Genomic DNA, 22,404 nt, shown 5'->3' with positions numbered 1-22,404 from the left:
GCTGCAGCATGTGGGTTAGCTCCCTGGCTGGGGTTCCAACTCTGCTATAGTAGCTGGCATTAGCTTGGTAGTGCTAAGACTTTAACCCCTGTACCATCAAGGGGGGCCCTAAATAAATAAGTCTTGAATCTTTTTATAGAAGAAAGTGTGGGTATGAAATAGTATATTATTCTATCAGTGTTTACATTTGGAAATATACAAAAGTCTTTAATTTTGAAATGGCTTAAATAAATGAAAAATGTTCATGTCTAGTGTACATGTAATTACATATTTTATATACTGTAACTCAGTTCATGTAACTTGGTGATAATAATTTTCTAAGTATTTTCAATAACTCCAGATTATCCCAAAATACTTTAGGTATTTTGGAGTAACTCAAGATTTCAACTGGCTTATTCAAGAAAACATGGTGGGATTTCTGTTTTGATTCTGACTTGCCTTTGGAATTAGGTCTTTTCTAACATAAACTTAATTTTCTGTGTGTTATGCATTGTATTGCATATTGGTGGTCTGTTAAGAATTGTTGAAATTGATTTAAACTGGTTTATGTTTTAGATTTTTAAATTTTTTTTTGTATTTACAGATGTCTGCCAACAGATGGGTCCAATGATAGATGAAAAACTTGAAGAGATTGATAGGTGAGATTTTTTATGTAGGGAACAGCAAGTATAGATTTTTATGTGTCCTTGTTTTGACAGAACTTTAGATTAGGGAGATTTTACAGAATGTTTCAATTTGTTAAAATTGTTTCTCATTTCTAAAACTTAAAACTAATAGCAATGTGGTATTTTTTTATTTGGTAGGTTTTTTTTATTTTTTAAATGAGTATCCTATGCATAGATCATGAACCCTTGCTCTCATGGTGCCAGTTTTTGTTTTTTTTACTTGGACTGAGAGGGAATTATGAGTAATGAAGAATGAAATTGAGTAGAGAATATAGCACACAATAAAAACAGGAATCTTTGACAAGCTCTTTAGTCTTATTAGTGAGAACAAAGTAATATTTGTAAAACTTTCAAAAGAAATTTCTACTTGTAAAGTTAAATCCAGCACAACACACCATTTCTCATTTTTTTCTTCATTGCATTTCTGTATTCATATTCTTTAATTTCATTATCTTACTCTACTGTTCCTTAGAGATAGCAGCATCACTGAAGGAGAGATTATCAGGGTTTTTGAGCTTTTAACTTCATTTTGCCTTCTTGTCTTTCACCTGAAGTCAGAGGGAGAAGCAATAGTGAATGGATGATAATCCATTTAGAAGAAAAGGATTAAGGCCCTAGTGGTCTGTCATAGTCCCTTCCTTGCTCCTACTTTTCCTTGCTCCTACTTGTGTGTAAAACAGCACAAGAACAGGAACTACTTCTTTCCTGCCTTTGCCAGAGAATGGTGGTAGCAGCAAGATTTTTTCCCAGACACTGAAGATTATAATTTTGGTTTCATGGGATATTTCTATCAAACTTTATATTTTCTACAGAAATGAAAAATCTGTTGCTATTTTTGAAATGGTGGTGGTTTTATGATTATTGTTCTTATTTCAGAGAAAGCATTAAATATCTTCCTATATATTTCAGTGCAGGGTTTCACTGATTTCAGTTAGAGGTCAGTGAATAACCAAACAGGAAAAGATTTTTGAAAAATGGTCAGTATCTCTCTAGGTGTGGCTAGGAATGCAATTATTATAAACCTTTGGGGAGCCTAGAAATGAGCATATCCTTCAACTTAACAATTTCAGGCCCATAGTAAATGCATAGGGGTATATGTAAAGATTTAGAATGTTCCTCACAGTATTATTTGTAAAAACAAAGTTGGAAGAAACTGAAATATCTTTCAAGATGAGATTGTTTTTTAAATATCTGTGGACATGGTAAGATGCCATAGTGGGTAAAAAAGCAGATTTGCTTGATAAAAAGACTATCTTCAAAGGTAAAAGTCTAGAACAGTTATAAATCTGAGTGACTATTTCTGCTACTAGTTAAATTTTTGAGTGAGAACTCACTTGTTAACCAGTTCACTTTCAGCTTTTACTGTTTTATAGACCACCTGGCTTTTCTATTCCATGGACATTGACTGCAGATGTAGCTCCTCTTCTCGAAATGCTTTCTGTTCTTCAACAAACTTTTATTGACTGTTTAAACTTGTTGAGCATTGAGAGACAAATAAAAACATCATTACTTTACCTAAATGGATCATCACCAGTTTGTTTTTCCTACTAAGAAAAACAACTTTACTATCACAAAATTGTAATTTACATTTTATTTCTGTCATTCTACAGAATGTAGTTTTGTAGCATTTATAACACTAAGAAATTATATGGAAAAATATGTAAATTGACTCTCAGAAAGTATAAATAGATGTGTTGATGAGAAATCCAAGTCTGAACTTAACTGTGTTCCAGGCTGTTCTAATTTAATACCTATTATTCTCTAAAAAAATGACTTTTAGGGGCCTCCCCGGTGGCGCAGCGGTTGAGCGCTGGGTTGCGAAACTGCGCGCGGCCTCTGCAGCGCCGGTTCGATCCCCGGCTGCTCCCCGGCCACCGGAGGAGGGTCCCACATGGCGTGCAGACCTCTCCTGCCGCCCGCTGCTCCCCTCAGCAGTGCATTTCGGTCCTTCTGCCTGCTCTGCTCCCCGCTCTGGCTCTGGTGAATTCTCTCACCCTCCCTCCCGGACTTCTGACTGTACCCAGTGCATGTATAAACAAAACAAACAAACAAACCAGCAAACAAATAAATAAAGCATGCCTCTATTAAAAAAAAAAAAAAAATGACTTTTAGTACCTTAGTCAAGTTGCTCTTTTCTTTCTCAGTATTCCTTGCTTGTTGCTTTTGCCTGCCTTAATTCACACTGTCCCACTGACCTGTCTTCCTTTTTTGCTTGATCTTCCATCCTTTGGTGCCAGCATAAGTTCTCCAATAAACTCTGCTACCTGCCAAATTAATCATCTCCTCTAAATTCTTCTTTTCCTCACCTCTTATATATAGTTTTGGTTTCAATTATATGCTGTTGTATCATTTGCTATTTTCATGTTCTTGTGCTTCTCTCTCTAGTAGGTTACAGTATCTTTCAGGGAGAGAACTCCACCTTCTGCTTAATTTTTTCTCACTGTAGAGTTGGGCACAGTTCAGTAAAAATTCGTTATTGTTATGGAATTATGTCTCAGCTCATTGAAGGTGATTTTCAAACTCGTTCATCATGCCTTTTCACTGAGTTCTGATATTTCATAAGTATATTGGGTTATATAGAACAGATTCCTATCATTAGTTCTTAGTCACGCATTTGTTAGCACAGACACTAATTCCTGAAGCTTCCTGTGTGGTTTACAGCTGATACTTCTGAAAATAGTTTGACCTGCTTTACACAGTCACAAATTAAAAGAGGAAATAAATGTTGTTTCGTAATAGCAGATTCTAGTAGAAGAAAGGTGACAAGTCTTGCTTAGACTCAGTTCCAGTTATTTATTTGGTATTCCTGTGTCAGAATGCCTTCCTCTGCCTCTTTTGCCGCTACGTATGTGTAAAAAGAACTACATTTAATAAGCAGGATTTTGGTGGTATAGGCCAGATAAAATGACCATTTAACTTTATTATTGGGTTGTCAGAAAAGTCATGATACATTTTTCAAAAAAACAGAAAAAATGTGTCGTGACTTTTCTGATGACAACCCAATAGCTTGTCAGTTGCAGAGCGAGTTCTTCATTACTCTCAGGCAACAGTCAAAATTCTATCAAGTCTGAAAGATTTACCGTAGAATTCCTTGGGTAAATTTGAAAATGTTTATATTTGGATTTGTTGTCATACAATAAGGTAACTAGTTTCACTCATTTTCTCAAATGAAGCCAAACAAGAGCCGTGGAGACTAATTTACATATATGCTGTTTTATTTGCATTTTCAAGGATAAATTTTTTCAGTTGATCCTTTTATGAATATAAGAAAATGAAGATATGTTCTTTTGTTTGTGTATTTGCATGTGTTTTTAATTTAGTCATATTATACTTCTAGCTAGCTCTGGCCCTTGCTTGAGAGGTTTTTAAATTAAAGGTTAGGCTTTTTCTAAATTGAGAAATTATTTTTCCTTTTTATTGAATTTTCAACAGAAACCTCTAACATATAAAGCAAAATTCTTCTAGATCCATAATTATGAATTGATTGTATTTTAAGAGATGTGAAAGGTCTTTCCCTAATGTTATGAAGTCATATCAGCCTAGTTATTACAAGAATTAAATAATTCCTCCTCCCATTTTCCCTTTCTGAATATTCATTCAGTGTATATAAAGAACCTTTTAAAACATGAATAGAAAATGGGGCTATTTAAAAAATAATTTATATTGCTTAATACATGCATAAAAAACTTTAAAGCGTATTTAAGTGCTTTTCTTCTGTATCAGGAAGCATTCAGAATTGTCTGAATTGAATATAAAAGTCTTGGAAGCTCTAGAACTATACAACAAATTGGTAAATGAAGCACCACTATATTCAGCCTATTCAAAACTTCACCCCCCAGCACATTACCCTCATACATCAGCTGGGATTCCAATGCAGGTGAGCATGTCTTTTGAGAACATTTTTATTTTTATTATTTTTTTTTAAAGGAAGAGCCACTTTTTAAAAAAAAAAAATCTATGCAAGAACTGGGGCACATGCCAGAGGCACGGGAGCATAAGGGAATTCGCCAGAGACAGAGCAGGTTGCAGAACAGGCAGACGACAGAAAACACTGCTGAGAGGAGCAGCGGGCAAGGCAGGAGAGGTCTGCCGCGCCATGTGGGCGTCCCCCGGCTGGCCAGGAATCGAATTTGCGCTGCAGAGGCTGTGGACAGCCTCACAGTGCTGCGCCCAGCCTGCTGTGCCACCAGGGAGGCTCTAGAGAATATTTTTAAATTAAAAAAAAAGAAAGATTGTATTCAGTGCATAGCATTAAAGTGTCTATAGCCAATGAAGAAAATGGTAACACTCATCTTTGATGGTCAAGAAATAGTGACAAGATAGTTAATGTTCACTAGAACTAATTAGATACTGATATTTTTACACAGTTTAGTTTATTTTTCCAGTTCTTCATATAATTTTGTAGGTATCAGCATAATTTTTTTTTTTATGTATGTGTAAATCCTTTGATTTAGGACAGTGTCTTACATGTCAAAACCTCTGCAGATGAGGTTCCTCTTGCTCAACAAGCAGGAGTTAACATTTCTTTTAAATTTTCTGTCTTTAACTTATGTGACTATCAAAAGACTTACATAATGAACTTCTTTCAAAATATATATATATATATTTCCGATCATGCTTTATATTTTCTTAGTTGCATGACTTAAATTGTTAAAAGTTCGTGCATGACAAGGATATGATGCAGGCCTAGAGGGTGTATGTTCTGTCAGTCTTTTGTGAACAGCATTTTTTCCAGGACTTGACACCTTTTCTGTGCTTCCCAGTTGAGGTGAATACTTAATGTTTATCAGTACCCTGTAAGCCTTTTTAAAAATCTCAGTCAGTTAGCAATTCAGAATGAGCTTGGATGAACAAAATTCATGTTAATTTATGAAAACTGGTATGTAAAGAAGTGTGTGAAGGAGACACCAAGGGGAAAAGATAGAATGTGGGTGCATAATCAAGATGATTTGACACAACATAATTGTTAAGTTAAAAAAAGAATAGTTTCTATGGTAACTGTCACATCAGACAAGATGCGTTTATCAAATATGCTGTGACCTGAACTTTTGAAAATGATGAAAGAGTCATTACATATTAAGGTAAAAAGAATTCCTGGGTGCAAAAGACAGCTGGAGTTTATTCAATATTCCTTCTGTTTATGAGGAGTCACTTGCTGCTGCTGTGAAAATGGAACAAAATTAAAATGTACCATTGTGTGATACAACTGTGTATTTGCTGCCCTGTGTGTCTGTAAAGGGTTGTCATTCTTATTTCAGGTTTTTGTGTTTAGTTTCTTACTAGTTAAAATTTGTGTTTTGCTCAAAGTGCACAACTAATTTCTTTAAAAAGTTATCTCTGTCAGTTAAATTCTCCACATAACTTCTTTCTAAACTATTAACATATAATAGTATTTGAAATACTCAGAAGTGCCTATTCTAATTTGGGGAAAAAAAAAAAAATCTGTACTGGAAAAAGTTGAAGTAATATCCAGGAATCCTAATGTGCAAAAGAGGTTCATGTGCACAGTCTAAATTGAATGTCATTCACTGGGTTGAATGACATTCAACCAAGAATTATTAAAAGATTTCACTTCACATAGTTGATTTGGCATTTCTAGGATTCCAAATTTTTATGTCTGTGGTCTTGCTTTAAAAATAATCTAGTGTTTCCCACACCTCTGGCCTACAGCCCAGCTCTTATATGCATAAATAAAATAAATCTTTTAAAAATAAGTAAATAAATAAAAATAATCTAGTGTAGGGCCTCCCTGGTGGTTCAGGGGTTAAAGTCTTGGTGCTGTCAAGCTATCACCAGCCACTGTGGCATGAGCTCAATCCCTGGCAAGGGAGCTATCCCACATAAGGCAAAGCAGACCTCTCCTGTCTTGCCCACTGCTCTGTTAAGCAGTGTATTTCAGTAGATCCATGTGTTCTCCCCACTCTTTCACTGGTGAATTCTCTCACCCCCTGCACCTCTGGCCTACACCCCAGTTCTTGTATGCATAAATAAATAAAAATAAATCTTTTTTAAAAAAGGTGGTGTAAAACTAGTGATTATAGTTACTATGTGATATTTACTAAACATGCAGCAGGTCCTCGAATAGCATCATTCTGTTATAACACTGGTAAGAAAAAAATCCTCACCAACATTAAACAAAATATTATTCTAGGACCTGCTCTAATTAAACAATATTTTGCTAAAAGTTGTTGTTTCCAAGAAATTATAGATGATATTAAGTGAGGACTTACCATACATTACTGTGAATGCTACCTTTAAGGAGAAGTTACCTTGAACTTTAGATAAGTTGCATAAAGACATTCAGATCGATTTAGACCATTTTGCTAGTTCCTAAGAATACATCTTCTTTACCCCCAATTAATTACTTTTGTCTTGTCCTAATGACAAGAAATAAAAGCGACATTGCCATTGAAGACCTATATCTTGTTTTGATACCATTTATTCTTCATCTTACTCTCCTAAGTTAATTCTTAGGAAGGAGTTGAATAAGTCATCCTACGATGGGGAAGGTCATTGTTCTGATGGTCACTTGAGATAATGACGGCCTACCCTTCAAGAGAGTGTATAGTCTTCTGTGGTTCGACAGCCATACATATTGTGAAATAGGAAACCTGGATGGATTTCTAACCAGCTACTTAAAAGCTCACCTCTTCTCTTCCAGCCCCCTGTGAAATAAAAGAGCAGCCAAGTAAATCATAAATTTCCACAGATTTGGCAGTTCTCCACTTTTAATATTAGGAAGGATAGATTGATAGAATCAAATTGCTCCCCAAAGAAATGTGTGACATTTTATCTCATTTAAGTCTTTTAAAGTTTTTAAATATATTGTTAAGCGGATGTTTGGGATATCAGTGAGCCAACTTTTTCTCTTGGGTTAACAGACATACCCAGTTCAATCACATGGTGGAAATTATATGGGTCAAAACATTCATCAAGTCAATGTTGCCCAGAGCTACAGCTTAGGATCAGATCACATTGGTCCACTGAGATCTTTGCCTCCAAATGTGAATTCTTCATTGACAACACAGCCTGTTCAGACTCCATATTTAAGGTAAGTTTTTGGGAGCTATGTTAATTTTGTATTTATATATGTTAAATTTTCACAGAATGAGAATACAGAAACCCTTCTCTTTGTGATGATAATGCTGTCATTTACTACTGAGATGAGATCTAGAATTGTGCCCATTATAATCTCATGAAGTCAGAAGGGTGCTGCTCTTAGCTTTGCTACCAGTACTGAAATGGTTACCTGGATTGAGGCTTAAATATGGATCCCTAGAACAAAATAAAGCCACCTCTTCCTCAATGTGTACTTAGAACTGTTTTGTAATCCGCCTAGCAAAACATCCCAGATATACTTATTTACATGCACTGCTAAAAATCAGAAAACTTGTTACTTTGACTCCAAAAGATAGGTATGTTTGAGCTGTGGAATTTGTGGCCTGATATATTATACTGACACTTCTGTTCTGAAAAATCATATTTAAATCTTGCCTTCTTTTTAACTTTACCACATGAAATATTCATTATAGGCAATTTAATATGTATAGGTGATCTTTATAGTCTTTTCCTACTCTTAAATTCTTCAAGTATAAACTTTAGATATCTGAAATCTATTCCTATTGTATTTAGTTCGGTTAAAATTAAAATCTTATTGTCAGGTGACACTAGAAATTATGGAATTAATTCTCATAAGTAGGTTATTTGATATATCTTAAAGCTACATATATATTAAAAGAAATGTTTGTTGTAGTAATTATGGGAACAAACAATTTGAAATTTGATGTGATTATTTTGATTTTGTTTTGTTTAGTGTTAATAAATAAAATGTAAGTCGGACTATCTTGAAGGTAGATTCAGAGTTCTCTGTACGTTACACCATTTTCCCTGCCCTTAGTATTTTATGTAGGGGTTAAGATTATACTATCTGGCATCTTTAAATGTTCCCTGCTAAAGGAAAGGTAAGGAGTGTATGAGGGACGTGGTAGTCTACCCTGTGTGCTAAATTGAAAGATGTGGGAGGGAGAATCTGGACTGATGGTATACTTCAGCTGGCGGTCCACTCTTGTAGCTGGCCAAGGATACTGCCATCAGACACTTCGTAGAAAACAAAATAAATAGGCCTTATAATCTTAACATTTTCTTTCTTTTTGAGTACTTGCTTCTTACCAGTTGTAAAAATTGCATTACCAGTGGTGGATAGATTGATGAGTAAATCACAGGCAGAAGGGTGGGACTGCGTAAGATTGAAGAGGTAGAAAACCCATTTTTATTTTCTCATGATTGATCTCTGACCATAATCTAAATATTGCAAAGTTAATATAGTTTTCTTTTTAAAATTTTGTTTGTAGCACTGGACAAGACACTGTTTCCAATCCTACGTACATTAACCAGAACTCTAACCTTCAATCAGCTACTGGAACAGCTGCTTATGCACAGCAGATGGGGATGTCTGTGGATATGTCATCTTACCAGAACACTACTACTAATTTGCCACAACTGGCAGGCTTTCCGGTGGCAGTTCCAGCTCATTCAGTTGCACAGCAGCAAACAAGTTACCATCAGCAGCCTCTCCTTTAGAAATAAACCAAGCACTTTCCTGAAAGCCTTTTCATAAGTATATTACACAAACCTTGTGATTCTAATCTGAAAATATTAAAAGAAAAAAATTTTCCTCAACTCAGAAGGACTATGAATAAAGCACAAAAACTTAGCTTACTCTATCTACTGGGACATAAAAGATTTTTTTTTTTCTCCAGCCCAATTTGTGAAGTCAAACTTTTTGACACGAGGCAGCTTCAAGTTGCTTCCAGTTTTGTCTTGCTTTCAACTCTCTAAGCAGTCTTGACACCGAATTAGTAAACTATGACACTAAATGGAATGAAAAAGAAGTGTTCAAATTTCACTTTAAAGAGGCCACCATTTACCATGAAAATGAATTAATTGGGAGAGCACTGAAACATTTAAATACTTTTTGTCTGCATATTTTTTTCCAGAGTTCCACACACTATTATTTTAAAAGAGGAACATCTTTTTGTGTTAACATTTAGCTTGCCAACACATTTCCTTTTGGCTCCTTAAATTGCAGATGTGTTTGCAGCACTGTCAGTTTTGCTCTCAGTGTTATGCTGAGTAATAATTAACACATAATTGTCTACAGAAGCAAGAGCAATTTGGAAAGAACAAAATTGTTTTCTGTTATTAACAGCAAAGACCATGTACATGCAGATGTATGAGAAAACCCTTAGCTTGTCCCCAGTCATGCCAACATGGGTTAAGGAATGCCCCACAAAACATTTTCTTTCCCTGAAGAAAAACTTTCTTTTCCTACAAGGGTCCCTGGTATTTAGAAGTGCCACTTTTCAAGTGACTTTGGTCATTCTCTAATATAGGTATGTTCCATTTATTTTTGGTTTTGCAGTAGTGTGCAGAGATGCTGCCATTCCTTTTTTCAGATTACATGTAAATTTGAGCCTTGTGACATTCTTAATAATTTGATGTGATGCATACCAAACATTGGTGATAAGCATTTTTATTGATCTGTCATTTCTTTAACAAGGTAATTAGAATACAATTGCTAATTGTTGACATCTTTGGACTTACTTTCAGAATCTGTGGAGTAATAGCAGGCAACAAATTAATAGGAAGCTGTCTAGACAGTTTTTCTGAAGCAAGTGTACATTTTAAATTAGTATATAGTACTAATAGATTCCCACATACTGTAGGAGTTAGGTAGTAAACCAGGGATTGTTTTCTTCTCTAAAAATTTGCACATTAATTCACCTACCAACTTTTATAACACCAAGTAGAAAATGCAAATATATACATTTACATGATATTTAGACTTGGAAAAGCAGTGGTTATAAATTTACTTGCATGAAAGGTTCTATATTGTTTTTTAAAGAAACCCCTAATCTTTCTACTCAGAATCATTTGAAGAAAGTGCTCTGGAAATTTTTTGTCATAGATCAATTTACAGAAATTTGATTATAAGTATAATCCTTTTTAAAATAAACTATATCCTAAAACAGAAGTCTATATACATTTAGTCTACATTTAAAGGGAAAAGCAAGCAGTACTTGAAAGCCTAATTTCTGTCATTGTCGTATTTCAGATACAAGTAACTGGAAAGAAAGTTTTAACTTTGAATGTCTCATGTTCTGTTTTTCATCCAGTATTTTCCTTCCATATGAATACAATTATATACTTATAAACATTCTAAAATGGCACCTTTTTGGGAAACTATTCTTTAAAGAAAACAAAATGAAACATTTACAAAGCTGCTCTTGATAATAAATATTTGCATATATAGGAAATCTTACATTTTTTCTCACAAGCAACATTTAATAAACAATTCTGTTAAAGTTTATGTAAATATTTCACATATAATTATGATTTGAATTGTAGGAGCTTAATTCTGCATAAGACTTTGAATCAGTATAAATACTGCACACCCACTAAATTGGAATCAGCCAGTTAAGTTTGTCTAATGTTGTCTTGGACTAAGATAAGATTTGCCATGTATAAAAATATTATATATTGGCATTTATCTGTGAAACTTTATACATCCAGAAGTTTCTTCCTCTTAAAAATAATTTTATTTTTGTCATATTGTAATGAATTTTGTGTTTCAATTTGTTAATAGTATAAAAATGTTATTAAATCTGTACAGGGACATTTTAGTGTCATTAAATGCCAGAGTTGTTGTTATCCTTTCTTTGTCATGATTATGGATTGTATTTATTTTAAAACCTGTTTATAATTAAATGTTTTCTGCTAAAGGAATTGTCTAACTTCAGATTTCTACACTGGATTCTCCTTACTGTTTTAGATGAGAAATAAAAATAACATCAGCTTTTCACATGCGATCTTGGTACATTAGAAAGAATTCCTGAAAATGTATAATAAAATTAATTTTCATTAATATAGAAAAAATTCCCCTGGATGTTAAAATATATGACATGAGATATGTTCTTATAGTTTGGAAAATGTGTAGTCTACTGTCATCATCTTCTAATTTGATAATATAAAATTACCTGAACATTCATTATATTTATCATTTAGGATTTGAAATTATTTGCAGGTACATTGTCATGGGATATTATTTGAAGTGGTTGATAACTGACCACAAAACAAATCTCACTGTACATCTTGAGGATGGTTATAAAGTTCACCTAAATTTTTTAAATACGATTTTAAGTGCTTAAAATATTTATGTCTTCAGGGTTAAAAAAAGATTTCCTTAGTAAAAATTATAAGTCCAGGTTCTTGCCTTCTAGGAGATTTATTGAATTGTCATGATGGTGACATGATGAGAAAGCTGACGTTATTTTTATAAGTAATAAATTATAAATAACATAACACTGATCTATCTTGCTCTGTTTCTGTCAAAAGACATTTTCTTACGCAGTTTTAGTTAATAAAAGGAGGACTCAATTCAGGGAATCTTACTTAGATTTACTTTTGAAGACAACAATTTTAAGGTTTTCTCCAGAATTACTCTTAATTTTACCAGTCTATGTTTGAATTGGTTTTTAAGAAATCATTCTGTGTCAGAAAGATATTACATTGTTTATATAGTATAGTGAAATGAGTAGTTCCCCCCCCCCAAATTCATGTTTATCCAAAATATCAGAATATGGCCTTATTTGTAGAGTCTTTGCAGGTGCGATTAGTTAAGGATATGGAGGTAAGATCATCCTGGATGTATAGGGTGTACCCTAATCAAATGACTGGCGTCCTTATAAGAAGACAGACTGAGTAAAAAACGTGAAAATGCTGATGACAGATTGGAGCTTCTATATGTTAAGGAATGCCTGTGGCCACGGGGAGCAGGAGGGAACAGGGAAGGGGTCTTCCTTAGAGTCTTCTAAGGAAGTTTCTTAGCCTCCAGACTGAGAAGAAATTTATGTTGATTTAAATCACTGAGTTTAAGATACTTTGTTACAGCAGCCCCAGGAAACTAATAAACACATGTAAGTGTACAATGAAATAAATCTGTGTACCAAGCATTCTGAATTTTTGTAAGTTTCCTTAAAATTGTAAGAGTCCTGAGGCAAATATCTAATCCAGTAGCAGCCTTTTATTTATCTTAGCTCAATTAATGAATTTCATGGATAAATTAAATTAAATTTTGTTAATCCTATAATCCCATGATAACTGATTTAATAGCAGAGATCTACACTTCAGTAACTCAGGTTTTTGTGGCAGAGGTGTTATAAAATTATAACTATCCATTCTCTGCCCATCTTGTGTGTTGGGTATTGAACAAAGAGAAAAATGTTCAAAGGTAAACAGGGGAACAGAAAACATGAAAACTGGCTGGATGCTCCCAGTAAAAGCTTCTTTATTATTTATACCATTTAAGATCCTAATGAGGAAAAAAAAAAATCTTTCGAGTACCTTTATAGCAAGTTAGTATCTCTGCTGATTACATTTTGGTGTAGGAAACCAGCTACTTTTTTCTGCTACATGCTGGGTTATGGCCATTCTCAGTTAGCTAGAGTCTTCATGACCTCATTCATCCTCAGAGTCTTGCTAATTTTTCTCTCTCTCACGTACATGCTAGATTCCAACCCCTAAAACCTCAGATTTCTCAGCTGCCAATTTTGCTTCTTACACCTGTGCTGGCCCTGTTACTTTTTATTTCCTCTACCTGGAATGTTTTTGTCCATCTATAAGTTACCAAATGTCAGCCCAAATTTCAGTGATTCTGGTTCCCAAACCAAGCTGCGCTTCTGTATATCTTGTTGCTATGTTATAAGTGGCTATTTTGCATTAGAATGATCTGTTTCTGTCAGATACAAAGTATAGTTTGGCTCATTCACCATGCATTTCCAACCATATTTTACACTTTTATAGGAAATTAGTAAGCCTGATAATAGGACTTAGCTTTCTAGACTCCTTTACAGCCAAAGGTGGCCACATGACACAATTTTGGCCAATGAGATATAGGTCAAAGCTCCCTGTGGAAGAGAGAAAGAAAACACTCCTGGTTCTTTCCACTTCTGATTTAGAAGGAAGATGTAATGTCAGGATATAAAGCCAATTGTATTATGACCATAAGGAAGAGTTACAATGGCTCAAGAAGATTGACAGTGCCTGGCTCTTTGATGATATTGGTGATTCGAGGCTACTTTTCTCTCGACTTTATAAGGAAAAATAAACTCCTTACCTGTTAGCCCTGTTTGTCTAGACTACTATTGTTAGGGTTTTGCTATTTGTATCTGAAAGCAATCTTTCAAAAATTGGAGCTGTGTTTTATTTATTGGTGCATTCCCAGAGCATAGTCTAGGCACTTAAAATTTTTGTGCAATGAAGATTAAAAATGAATTTAGCAGAGAGGTGCCTATCACCTCATATTGCCTCACGTTCAATTAATGAATTTTCTTTGATCCTTTCTTAATTGTGCTTGTTGATCATCATCCCATTTTATTCCATTCCATGTATGATAATAAGACATCCAACAGTGGATAAGCCATATTATAGGATTTCATTTTATTCCCTAAAGTTATTCAACCAGTGATGCATCTTAAATTACAAATCATTTTAGAAGCCAGGGAACATGGCATTTTAACTATCAAGAGACAAGAAGCTTGGATCCTAAGTTTCTAGAAGTCCAATGGCTTTTACTTCTTAAAAAAAAAAAAAAATCTTAGTGTGTCCAGTGCTCATCAAATCATACTCTTGGATTGTTTCCAGATCAGCATGCTCATTTCTCCACTCTGAGCCCAGGGATTATAGCAGAGGCAGAAGCACAGAGAACATTTCTGATATGTGGCAGGGAACTCATCTCAGACCCTTGCTGGAGGAGAGGCAAATGATTATGAAAAAAAAAAAAGTTACCTAGAAGATTGAAAGGTCACAGATACGTAAGTGGTTTTTGCAAGACATCTCAAATAGATATGGGGGTTAAGGACAAAACAAATTCTATGTAATGTTCTCAACAATACTGCTGCCCCAACTTGCATGTCTCCTACTACATATTTATACTGGTTATGAACCACCGGTATAATTTCATTCAAGTTCTCTTCCAACTTTGAGTTTTTATGGGGTTATCTTCACTGGGGACAGGAAAGTAGAAAAACCAGAATTTGTGTATTATTTGGAATCTAACAGCATCTTAATTTGTACTTTTAGAAGAAAATTCCTTTGAACAGAGGATTAGCATAATTCATCACAAGCATGGTTGAATGAAAATGATGGACAGAGATGATCAGATTTATAACTGTCTAGTATTCAGTGTATTTGGAAAGAAAGCAGAGCGTAATTGTGGTCACTTGCTCTTGTGCAATTCATTCTCTTAAGCTCCAATTCCTAATTTTCTAAGTGTGGGGTTTATTCTACTATAAAACTTTTTAAAAATACTTATTTGGGGGAAATTTTAGATTTATAGAAATTTGAAGGTAGTACAGAGAACTTTATACCTAATTTCCCCATACTATTACCACCTTACTGTGATACCTTTGTGAAAATTAGTGAGTCAATATTGATACCTGTTTATTAAGTCCATTCTTTATAGTCATATTTTCTTAAGTTTTTATCCAATGTCCTTTTTGTGTTCTAGAATCCTATCCAGATGTCATATTATATTTAATCATCTTGTCCCCTTAAGCTTAAGCAACTTTTGGCTGTGACACCTTCTCAGACTTTGATGGCTTTTGACAGGTTTGAGGAGAACCAAGCATATTACTTTGTAGTCTGTCCTTCAATTGGGAGTTATATTACATTTTCATCATGATAGACTGGGGTTGTAGGATTGGGAGGTCACAGAATTAAAATGCCCTTCTCACATTGTATCAACCTAACATAACTGTTAATGTGAATCTCCATCACCTGTCTGAATAGTGTTTTTCAAGTTTCTCCACTTCCTTCTTGCCATTTGTACTCTTAGGAAGGAAGTCATGCACATTGAAGGAGGGAGTGAATTGTGTTTCCCCTATTTGAAGATGGAGGATCTACACAAATTATTTGGAATTACTTCCCATGAAAGTTTTGTTTCTTCTCTCCCATTTAATTTTTCAAATATTTTTTCATTATGGACTCATGGATATTTACCAAACACTTTAGACTATAGTCCTATACTACTTCATTGCTTGAATTGTTCCAACTTTGGCCATTGGGAGCTCTTGCAGTTTGTGTCATACCCACAATCTTTTAAAAGCACATCTTTACCTTATGGGCCCATAAGATGCTCCTGGCTCATCTTGTATATTTCCTGCCGGAGTCCTAGAATCACTTGTTTCTTCAAGGTGCCCTGGTTTCTTTTATTTAAGATAATATTTGACACTAAGACCTGGTATTAGGTCGCTACTAAGATGTCATTATTTCTAAGCCCTCAACTGAAAGCAAGACAATGTGTGTACATTATCCCATGCATATACACATATCTATAATTACTTCTCTAGATAGCTATCTGTATCTACATTAAGATACCATACTGATGTCTCTGACTAATCCATTACCCCATGGGTCATTCCAGCTTTCTCCTCTTCTCTATAACCTACCACTCCACAGTGGAAAACTTGGCTCCTGTTATCAGCTATACATTTTATTTAATGGTTCAATTCCAGTACATATATATAGTGATTTCAGAATTGTTAACCCATATCTCTCAGGAAACAATTTCATGAACTGCACCTTTTAGTTTTACAAATGCCAATCATTTTCAAAACTATTACTTTTAGTTTTACAAATGCCAATCATTTTCAAAACTATTTAGCACCCTTCCTCAAAATTGTTTCACAGAATTATGTTACATTCTTTTGCTACACTCTGCATTTCATCCTGGAATCTCCCCCAAAAATCATTTCAAGAAATGTGCACACACACCAACGTTTACTTTTTGTGTGGAAAAGTTCAAAAGTTCTTGACATATACAGTCATGTACCTACCATTACAGTATCATTCAGAATAACCATCCCTAAAAAAATTCACTGCACTTTTACTATTCAACCCTGCCCCTCATGAACCCCTGAGCTGCTTACTGTAGTTATAGCTTTGCTCTTTTTAGAATTTCATATCAATGTATGTATGTAGCTTCAGACTGATTTCTTTCACTTAGTTATATGCATTTCAGGTCTACCCATGTCTTTTTATGGCTTGGTAGCTTATTCCTTTTTTCACTAGTGTGCCATTGTATGATTTTGTCACAGTTTGTTTATCCATTTACTTATTGAAACATATTTTGGTTGCTTCCAGTTTGTAGCAATTATGAATAAAGCTGCTATAAACATTTCGGTGCTGGTGTTTATATGGACAAATACAAATTTGTAACACCAGGAACATGATCTCTCGGTTGTATGTTAAGACTATGTTTAGCTTATTAAGAAACTGCCAAATCCGCCTCCAAAGGGCTGTACCATTAAGCATTCCCATCAGCAATGAATGGGAATTTGTGTTGTTCCTCATGCTCACTAACAATAGTAATGTCATTTTAAAATTTTTTTCCTGCCATTTTAATAGCTGTCCAGTGGTATTGTGCTGTTTTAATTTACATTTCCCTAGTGACAGATGATATTGAACTTCTTTTCATATGCTTATTTGCTATCCATATATCTTCCATGGTGTCCATTTTTTTAATTGGGTTGTTTGTTTTCTTATTGAATTTTGAGAATTATTTATATATATTTTTATAAATTCTTTACCAGATTTGTGTCTTGCAAATATTTTTCTCCCAATCTGTGACTTGTGTTTTCATTTTCTTAACCCAGTCTGTCACAGAGCAAAAGATTTTCAATTTTTAATAAACCCAAAATGTGAATTTGTACTTTCTTGAACAATGTTTTTGGTGGTGGTATATCTAAAACTTCATTACAAAACCAGAGTCATGTAGATTTTCTCTTTTTTTTTTCCATAGAAATTTTATAGTTTTGCAATATACACATAGATTTATGATCTATTTTGAGTTACTTTTTTATAATATGAGGATTTTAGAAAATAATAGCTTTATTGGAATAATTCACATGCCATCTAATTCACTCATTTAAAGTATACAATCCAATAACTTCAGTGTATTTATAGATATGTGCAGCCATTACTACAATCAATTTTAGAAACTTTTCTTCACCTCTAAAAGAAGCCTTGTACCTACAGCTATCACCTCAGTATTCCCTCCTCCTAGCCTTCCTAGTCGTAAGCAACCACTAATCTATTTTTATTCTCTATAGATTTCCCTATTTCATATGAGTGGGATCATACAGGGTGTGATCTTTTGAAATTTCTTTCACTTAGCATTATGTTCTCAAGACTCCTCTATGTTAGGGCATTCATCCTTTTTCTAGGAATGAAGTGGGTGAACATTTGGGTTGTTTTCACCTTTTTGGCTAATATAAACGATGTCGTCTGAGTGGTGGTATACAAGTTTTTGTGTGGACATTTGCTTTCGTTTATCTTGGGTACAAACCTAGAAGTAAAATTGCTGGATCATATGGTAACTCTATGTTTACCTATTTGGGTTACTGTCAAACTGCTTTTCAAAATGGTTGCACCATTTTACATCCCCTTCAGCAATGAATTACGGTTCCAGTTTCTCCAATGCTTTGCCAATACTTGTTCTTTTTTTTTTTTTTTTTAGATTGATTGATTTATTTATACAAGCACTGGGTAAAGTCAGAAGCGCGGGAGGGTGAGGGAATTCACCAGAGCCAGAGCAGGGAACAGAACAGGTAGAATGATGAAACGCACTGCTGAGGGGAGCAGCGGGTGCAGCAGGAGAGGTCTGTCACGCCATGTGGCACCCCCACGCCGGGGGCTGGGGATTGAACCGGCGCTGCAGAGGCTGTGGGCAGCTCCACAGTCCAGCGCTTAACTGCTGCGCCACCAGGAGAGGCCCTGATACTTGTTCTTATTCAACTTTTTGATTATAGCTGTCCTAGTGAGTATAAAGTGCTGTCTCACTATGGGTTTGATTTGCATTTCCCTTTGATTAACAATGTCAAGCATCTTCTCATGTGCTTATTAGCCATCTTTATATCTTTGGAGAAATGTCTATTCAGATTCTTTGTCCATTAAAAAAACTGGGTTACTTATCTTTTTTTAAATGAGTTGTAGCTATGAATCCTTAACAGACATATGATTTGCAAATATTTTCTCCCATACTGTGGGTTATTTTCACTTTTTTTAAAAGTTTGCATTTTTTTTTTAAGATTTATTTTATTTATTTATGCATACAAGGACTGGGGTCTAAATCAGGGCGGGGTGTGTGTGTGAGAGGATTCACCAGAGACAGAGTAGGGAGCAGAACAGGCAGATTTACTGAAATACACTGCTGAGGGGAGCAGTGGGCAAGACTGGAGAGGTATTGTTAGGGGGAAAAGGCTGTCCTAAAGCTAATTCCATACAGGCTTTGTGGACTCCACCCCCACTCCAGACCAAAGCCAAAAGACATTGGGAACTCCAAATCTCATCACCACCAAAGGGAAGGTGGCTGGGACCTAAGGGTGGGGTTAAGCAGCCAGGTTTGGTATAAAGCCAGACACGTGGGCTTTGGAGAGTTTCCCCCATTTTGGCTCCCCGCCAGCTCACAGAGTCCAGCCAGCTCTGAGAGTGCCTTTGGGTTTCCAGGTCTGCGGATCGGGTAGGACGCATTAAAGACTTTATTTCCCTATTTTCTCCCTGAGTGGTACATTTCCTTAATTCCCTTTCCCTTGTAAATAAACCTTTTATTAACCTTTTTGTGTGTGTCTGTAGTGGAGTATTAATAAGTCCCTTTTAAGCGCGAGTGAGGACCCACAGCCAGGCAACCCGTTTTATATTGGGGTTGCCCCATAACAGTATGACTGGAGAAATCTGTGGCACCATAAGGGTTAGCTCCCAGGCTGGGGATCCAACTCATGCTGAAGTTGCTGGTAATAGCTCGATAGCTTTAAGACTTTAACCCCTGCACCACCAGGGAGGCCCTCTTTTCACTTCCCTCTTTGAAGCATAAGTTTTTAATTTTGATGAAGTACCAATGTATTTTTTCTTTTTGTTGCTCGTGCTTTTGGTGTCAAAGCTAAAAATCCATTGCCAAATGCAAAGTCATGTGATTTACCCTTATGCTTTTTTCTGAGCTTTATATTTTTCTCTCTTTTATTTTGGCTTTTGGTCCATTTTGAGTTAATTTTTGTATGTGGTGTGAGGGAAAGGATCCAAATTCTTTCTTTTGAGTTTTGGTTCTAGGGGCAGAGATCATGGTGTAACTCTTAGTGACATACCCCACTTTAGGAGCTGAGTGCTTGATGGGGTGGGGGGCATCAGTTCCAGATTTCCTAGCTTGCCACTCCAGGAGCAGCCAGGGCCCCAGTATCCTCTCTGCCCAAGGTTCCTCCATCCAATAAGTGGGGTCTAGGCTAAGGAAGGAAGCCCCCACATTTCTACTGTATTTTATGGAAATTTAACCTCAATTACAGGCATGGGGGGACAGGATGATAAATACTGATGTCCTCTCTCAGGGATATAGCCCTCCAGTTGAGAACTGAGGGGAGAGAGCCTTGAGTTCTTGGCTGTACCAGTATGGAGTGGAGTTTCCTTCTTGCTGAGCTGTATATAAAGCAGAGAGTCTGTTAAACACCACAGACTTACTTTTCTTGCTGAGTTTTAGTAAGTTTTCTAAAATAAGGTTTATTTTCATTTGCTGAGCCTTAGAACCAATTCCAAAGAATTAAGTAGCTTTATTAATTGCTTATTTTTTTAAACTTTCACAGGTTTTGCTACGGTACTGGTGCACAGAGTTCCTTACTACATGACACTCTAGTTTCTTTTTTGAAAATTCAAAGTCAGTGAGAAATGGTCAGTGGAAAACCAGCAATCTCAAGTTCCAGTGCCCACACAATGATTCATCTTCTGTATATTGATTAAATATCAATTATGAAAATGGCTCAAAACTAAAAATGGATTGAGTTGACGGTAACTAAAGCAGGGAGTTCTGCACTGGCAGATAAGCCATTAGCTACAAGCTTTATGAAATATTTACTAAATGTAAGATATAAGAATAGAAGATAAAAAGCTAAAAATCTGTTTTGGAAATTAGGAGATTTTCACAAAAGAGTGAACTAATAAACTAAGGCAGCCTATACTAAGGGCAGGAGAAATTTTCCAGGACTGGAGAGTTCAGGGAGGACTTCTATGGAGGAAGAGTGAGCAGAGCTAGGTCTGGAGGAAGAGCAGACTGGGGGAATGGTGTATTCCAGGGCAGAGGTGCTGAAGCTGGGATTGCATTTGGTGTATGGTTGAATGAGAATGAGTAAACCCTGGCTGTTTGCTGGAAAGAGATCTGTACAGAGAAATCAAGTTGGAGAAATGAGGTGGTGAGCAGAAAAGCAGGGGAAAGAAGGAGGATTTGGTTGCTGGATCATGGAATTTGGACTGTATTTTGTGGGTTGCTGAGATTAATGAATACTTCATAGAGAAAAGTGACTTGGGCAAAAAGAGTTTAGGAAAATAGTTTTGCTGTGTAGTGTGTTGAGGGAATGATGTGTGTATGTGTATGTGCGTGTGTGCAGTAAAATAGACAGTAAAATATAATCAGGAGTTGAATAAGGGCAATCAGTTGTTTAAAACAAACAGGGTAGTTTCCATCAAAAATCCTAGAATACAGGTGACAGAGTCTAATTTAGTGTTTAAGATATATGCATATTTTAATGTTGGATTCCTCATAAGTAACTAGTCAAACGAAGGTCTCCATATTTTTTAATTTGCAAATATTTTTCTTCTCTCTTCTAATGACTTCAATATCCTCCTCTCCAAAATTCCTCTCTTTTAATTTGATAGCAATTTAGTCTCTTGTATGCGTTTGCAGGAGGAAACCAAGGGTTGCAACTAGGCAAAGACTGTGATGTGTGCTTTCAAAAAACGAGTTTCCTCCTTTGGAAACTGCTCTCTGGGTAGAAACGGGAGGCACGTGGCCAACTCCTGCTTTTTAGCAGGTCTAACTTGACCTTCAAAACTCCTTAGGACATGCCAGTCTCCTGCGGGGCTGCATCTCCCTTCAGACTCAGACTGGCAGGGTTTCCCGCTGCTGCCTGGATGTGCATGTCTCCCGTTTCTGAGACTAGAGTTGACAAAACAATACAAAAATACGGACAGAAAACAAAGCACAAAAACCCACGCCTCTCCACAGCAGGCTGGTAAGTGAAGTCTCGGAAGGAAGGTTCGGTTCTAGCCCTTTTAAATTCTAATGCAACGGGCGCGCGCGCGCACAAACACACACACTCACACACACTCTTACACACACCCTGCACTGATAAGCTTAGTCTCGGAAGGATGGTGCAGCTCTAGCCCTTTTAAATTCCAGTGCAACACACACACACACACACACACACACACACACACACACACACACACACACACCCGGTCGGCTCTTCCCACTGCCTGCCACCCCGCGCCAGAGTCCCTCCCCAAGTCCTGATTCATGAACCGTGCCACCTTTGTCTCATTTTAAACTGTGCAGACTATTTTAATCCTCCCACCCCCACCCAGCCTCCCCCTCCCTCCATCCTCTGGAAAGCTCTGATGTAAGGCGCTCGATAGGTGGGAGCGCGCCTCTCCCAGTCGGCTCTGGTAGGCGAGCTCCGGAGCAGCCCCCTCCGCGGGACCGTCGCCTGCGGGGGCCGCCGCCTGGGATCCCTCCGGGGGCGCGGGGGCCGCGCCTCGGTCCCTTTAAGGTGTCGCGCCCCAGAAGTGCGGGCCGGGCGCCCGGGAGCCGGCGCGGGGCCGGGATCCGGGTGGGGAGGTCCCGCCGCCTTCGCCTCCTCCCGCT

The 22,404-nt window shown here is 36.4% G+C and overlaps 1 protein-coding gene across 2 annotated transcripts in view; it reads left to right on the top strand.

Annotated features, from left to right (window-relative positions):
- Nucleotides 1–12,729, top strand: part of STAM2 (signal transducing adaptor molecule 2) — a 43,632-nt gene extending 30,903 nt beyond the window's left edge. For both annotated transcript variants that reach the window (XM_037523331.2, XM_037523332.2), the window contains exons 11-14: nucleotides 584–638; nucleotides 4,389–4,542; nucleotides 7,547–7,716; nucleotides 9,017–12,729. In XM_037523331.2, the coding sequence (XP_037379228.1) occupies nucleotides 584–638; nucleotides 4,389–4,542; nucleotides 7,547–7,716; nucleotides 9,017–9,245 (608 nt within the window). In that variant the 3' untranslated portion in view covers nucleotides 9,246–12,729. The remainder of the gene's footprint in view (nucleotides 1–583; nucleotides 639–4,388; nucleotides 4,543–7,546; nucleotides 7,717–9,016) is intronic.
- Nucleotides 12,730–22,404: the final 9,675 nt, after the last annotated feature.

This window comes from Talpa occidentalis, unplaced genomic scaffold (genome assembly GCF_014898055.3).
Source record: "Talpa occidentalis isolate TD23 unplaced genomic scaffold, MPIMG_talOcc4v2.1 talOcc4.3, whole genome shotgun sequence".
Classification (NCBI taxonomy): Eukaryota; Metazoa; Chordata; class Mammalia; order Eulipotyphla; family Talpidae; genus Talpa; species Talpa occidentalis.
This window is presented reverse-complemented; position numbering and strand designations above follow the sequence as displayed.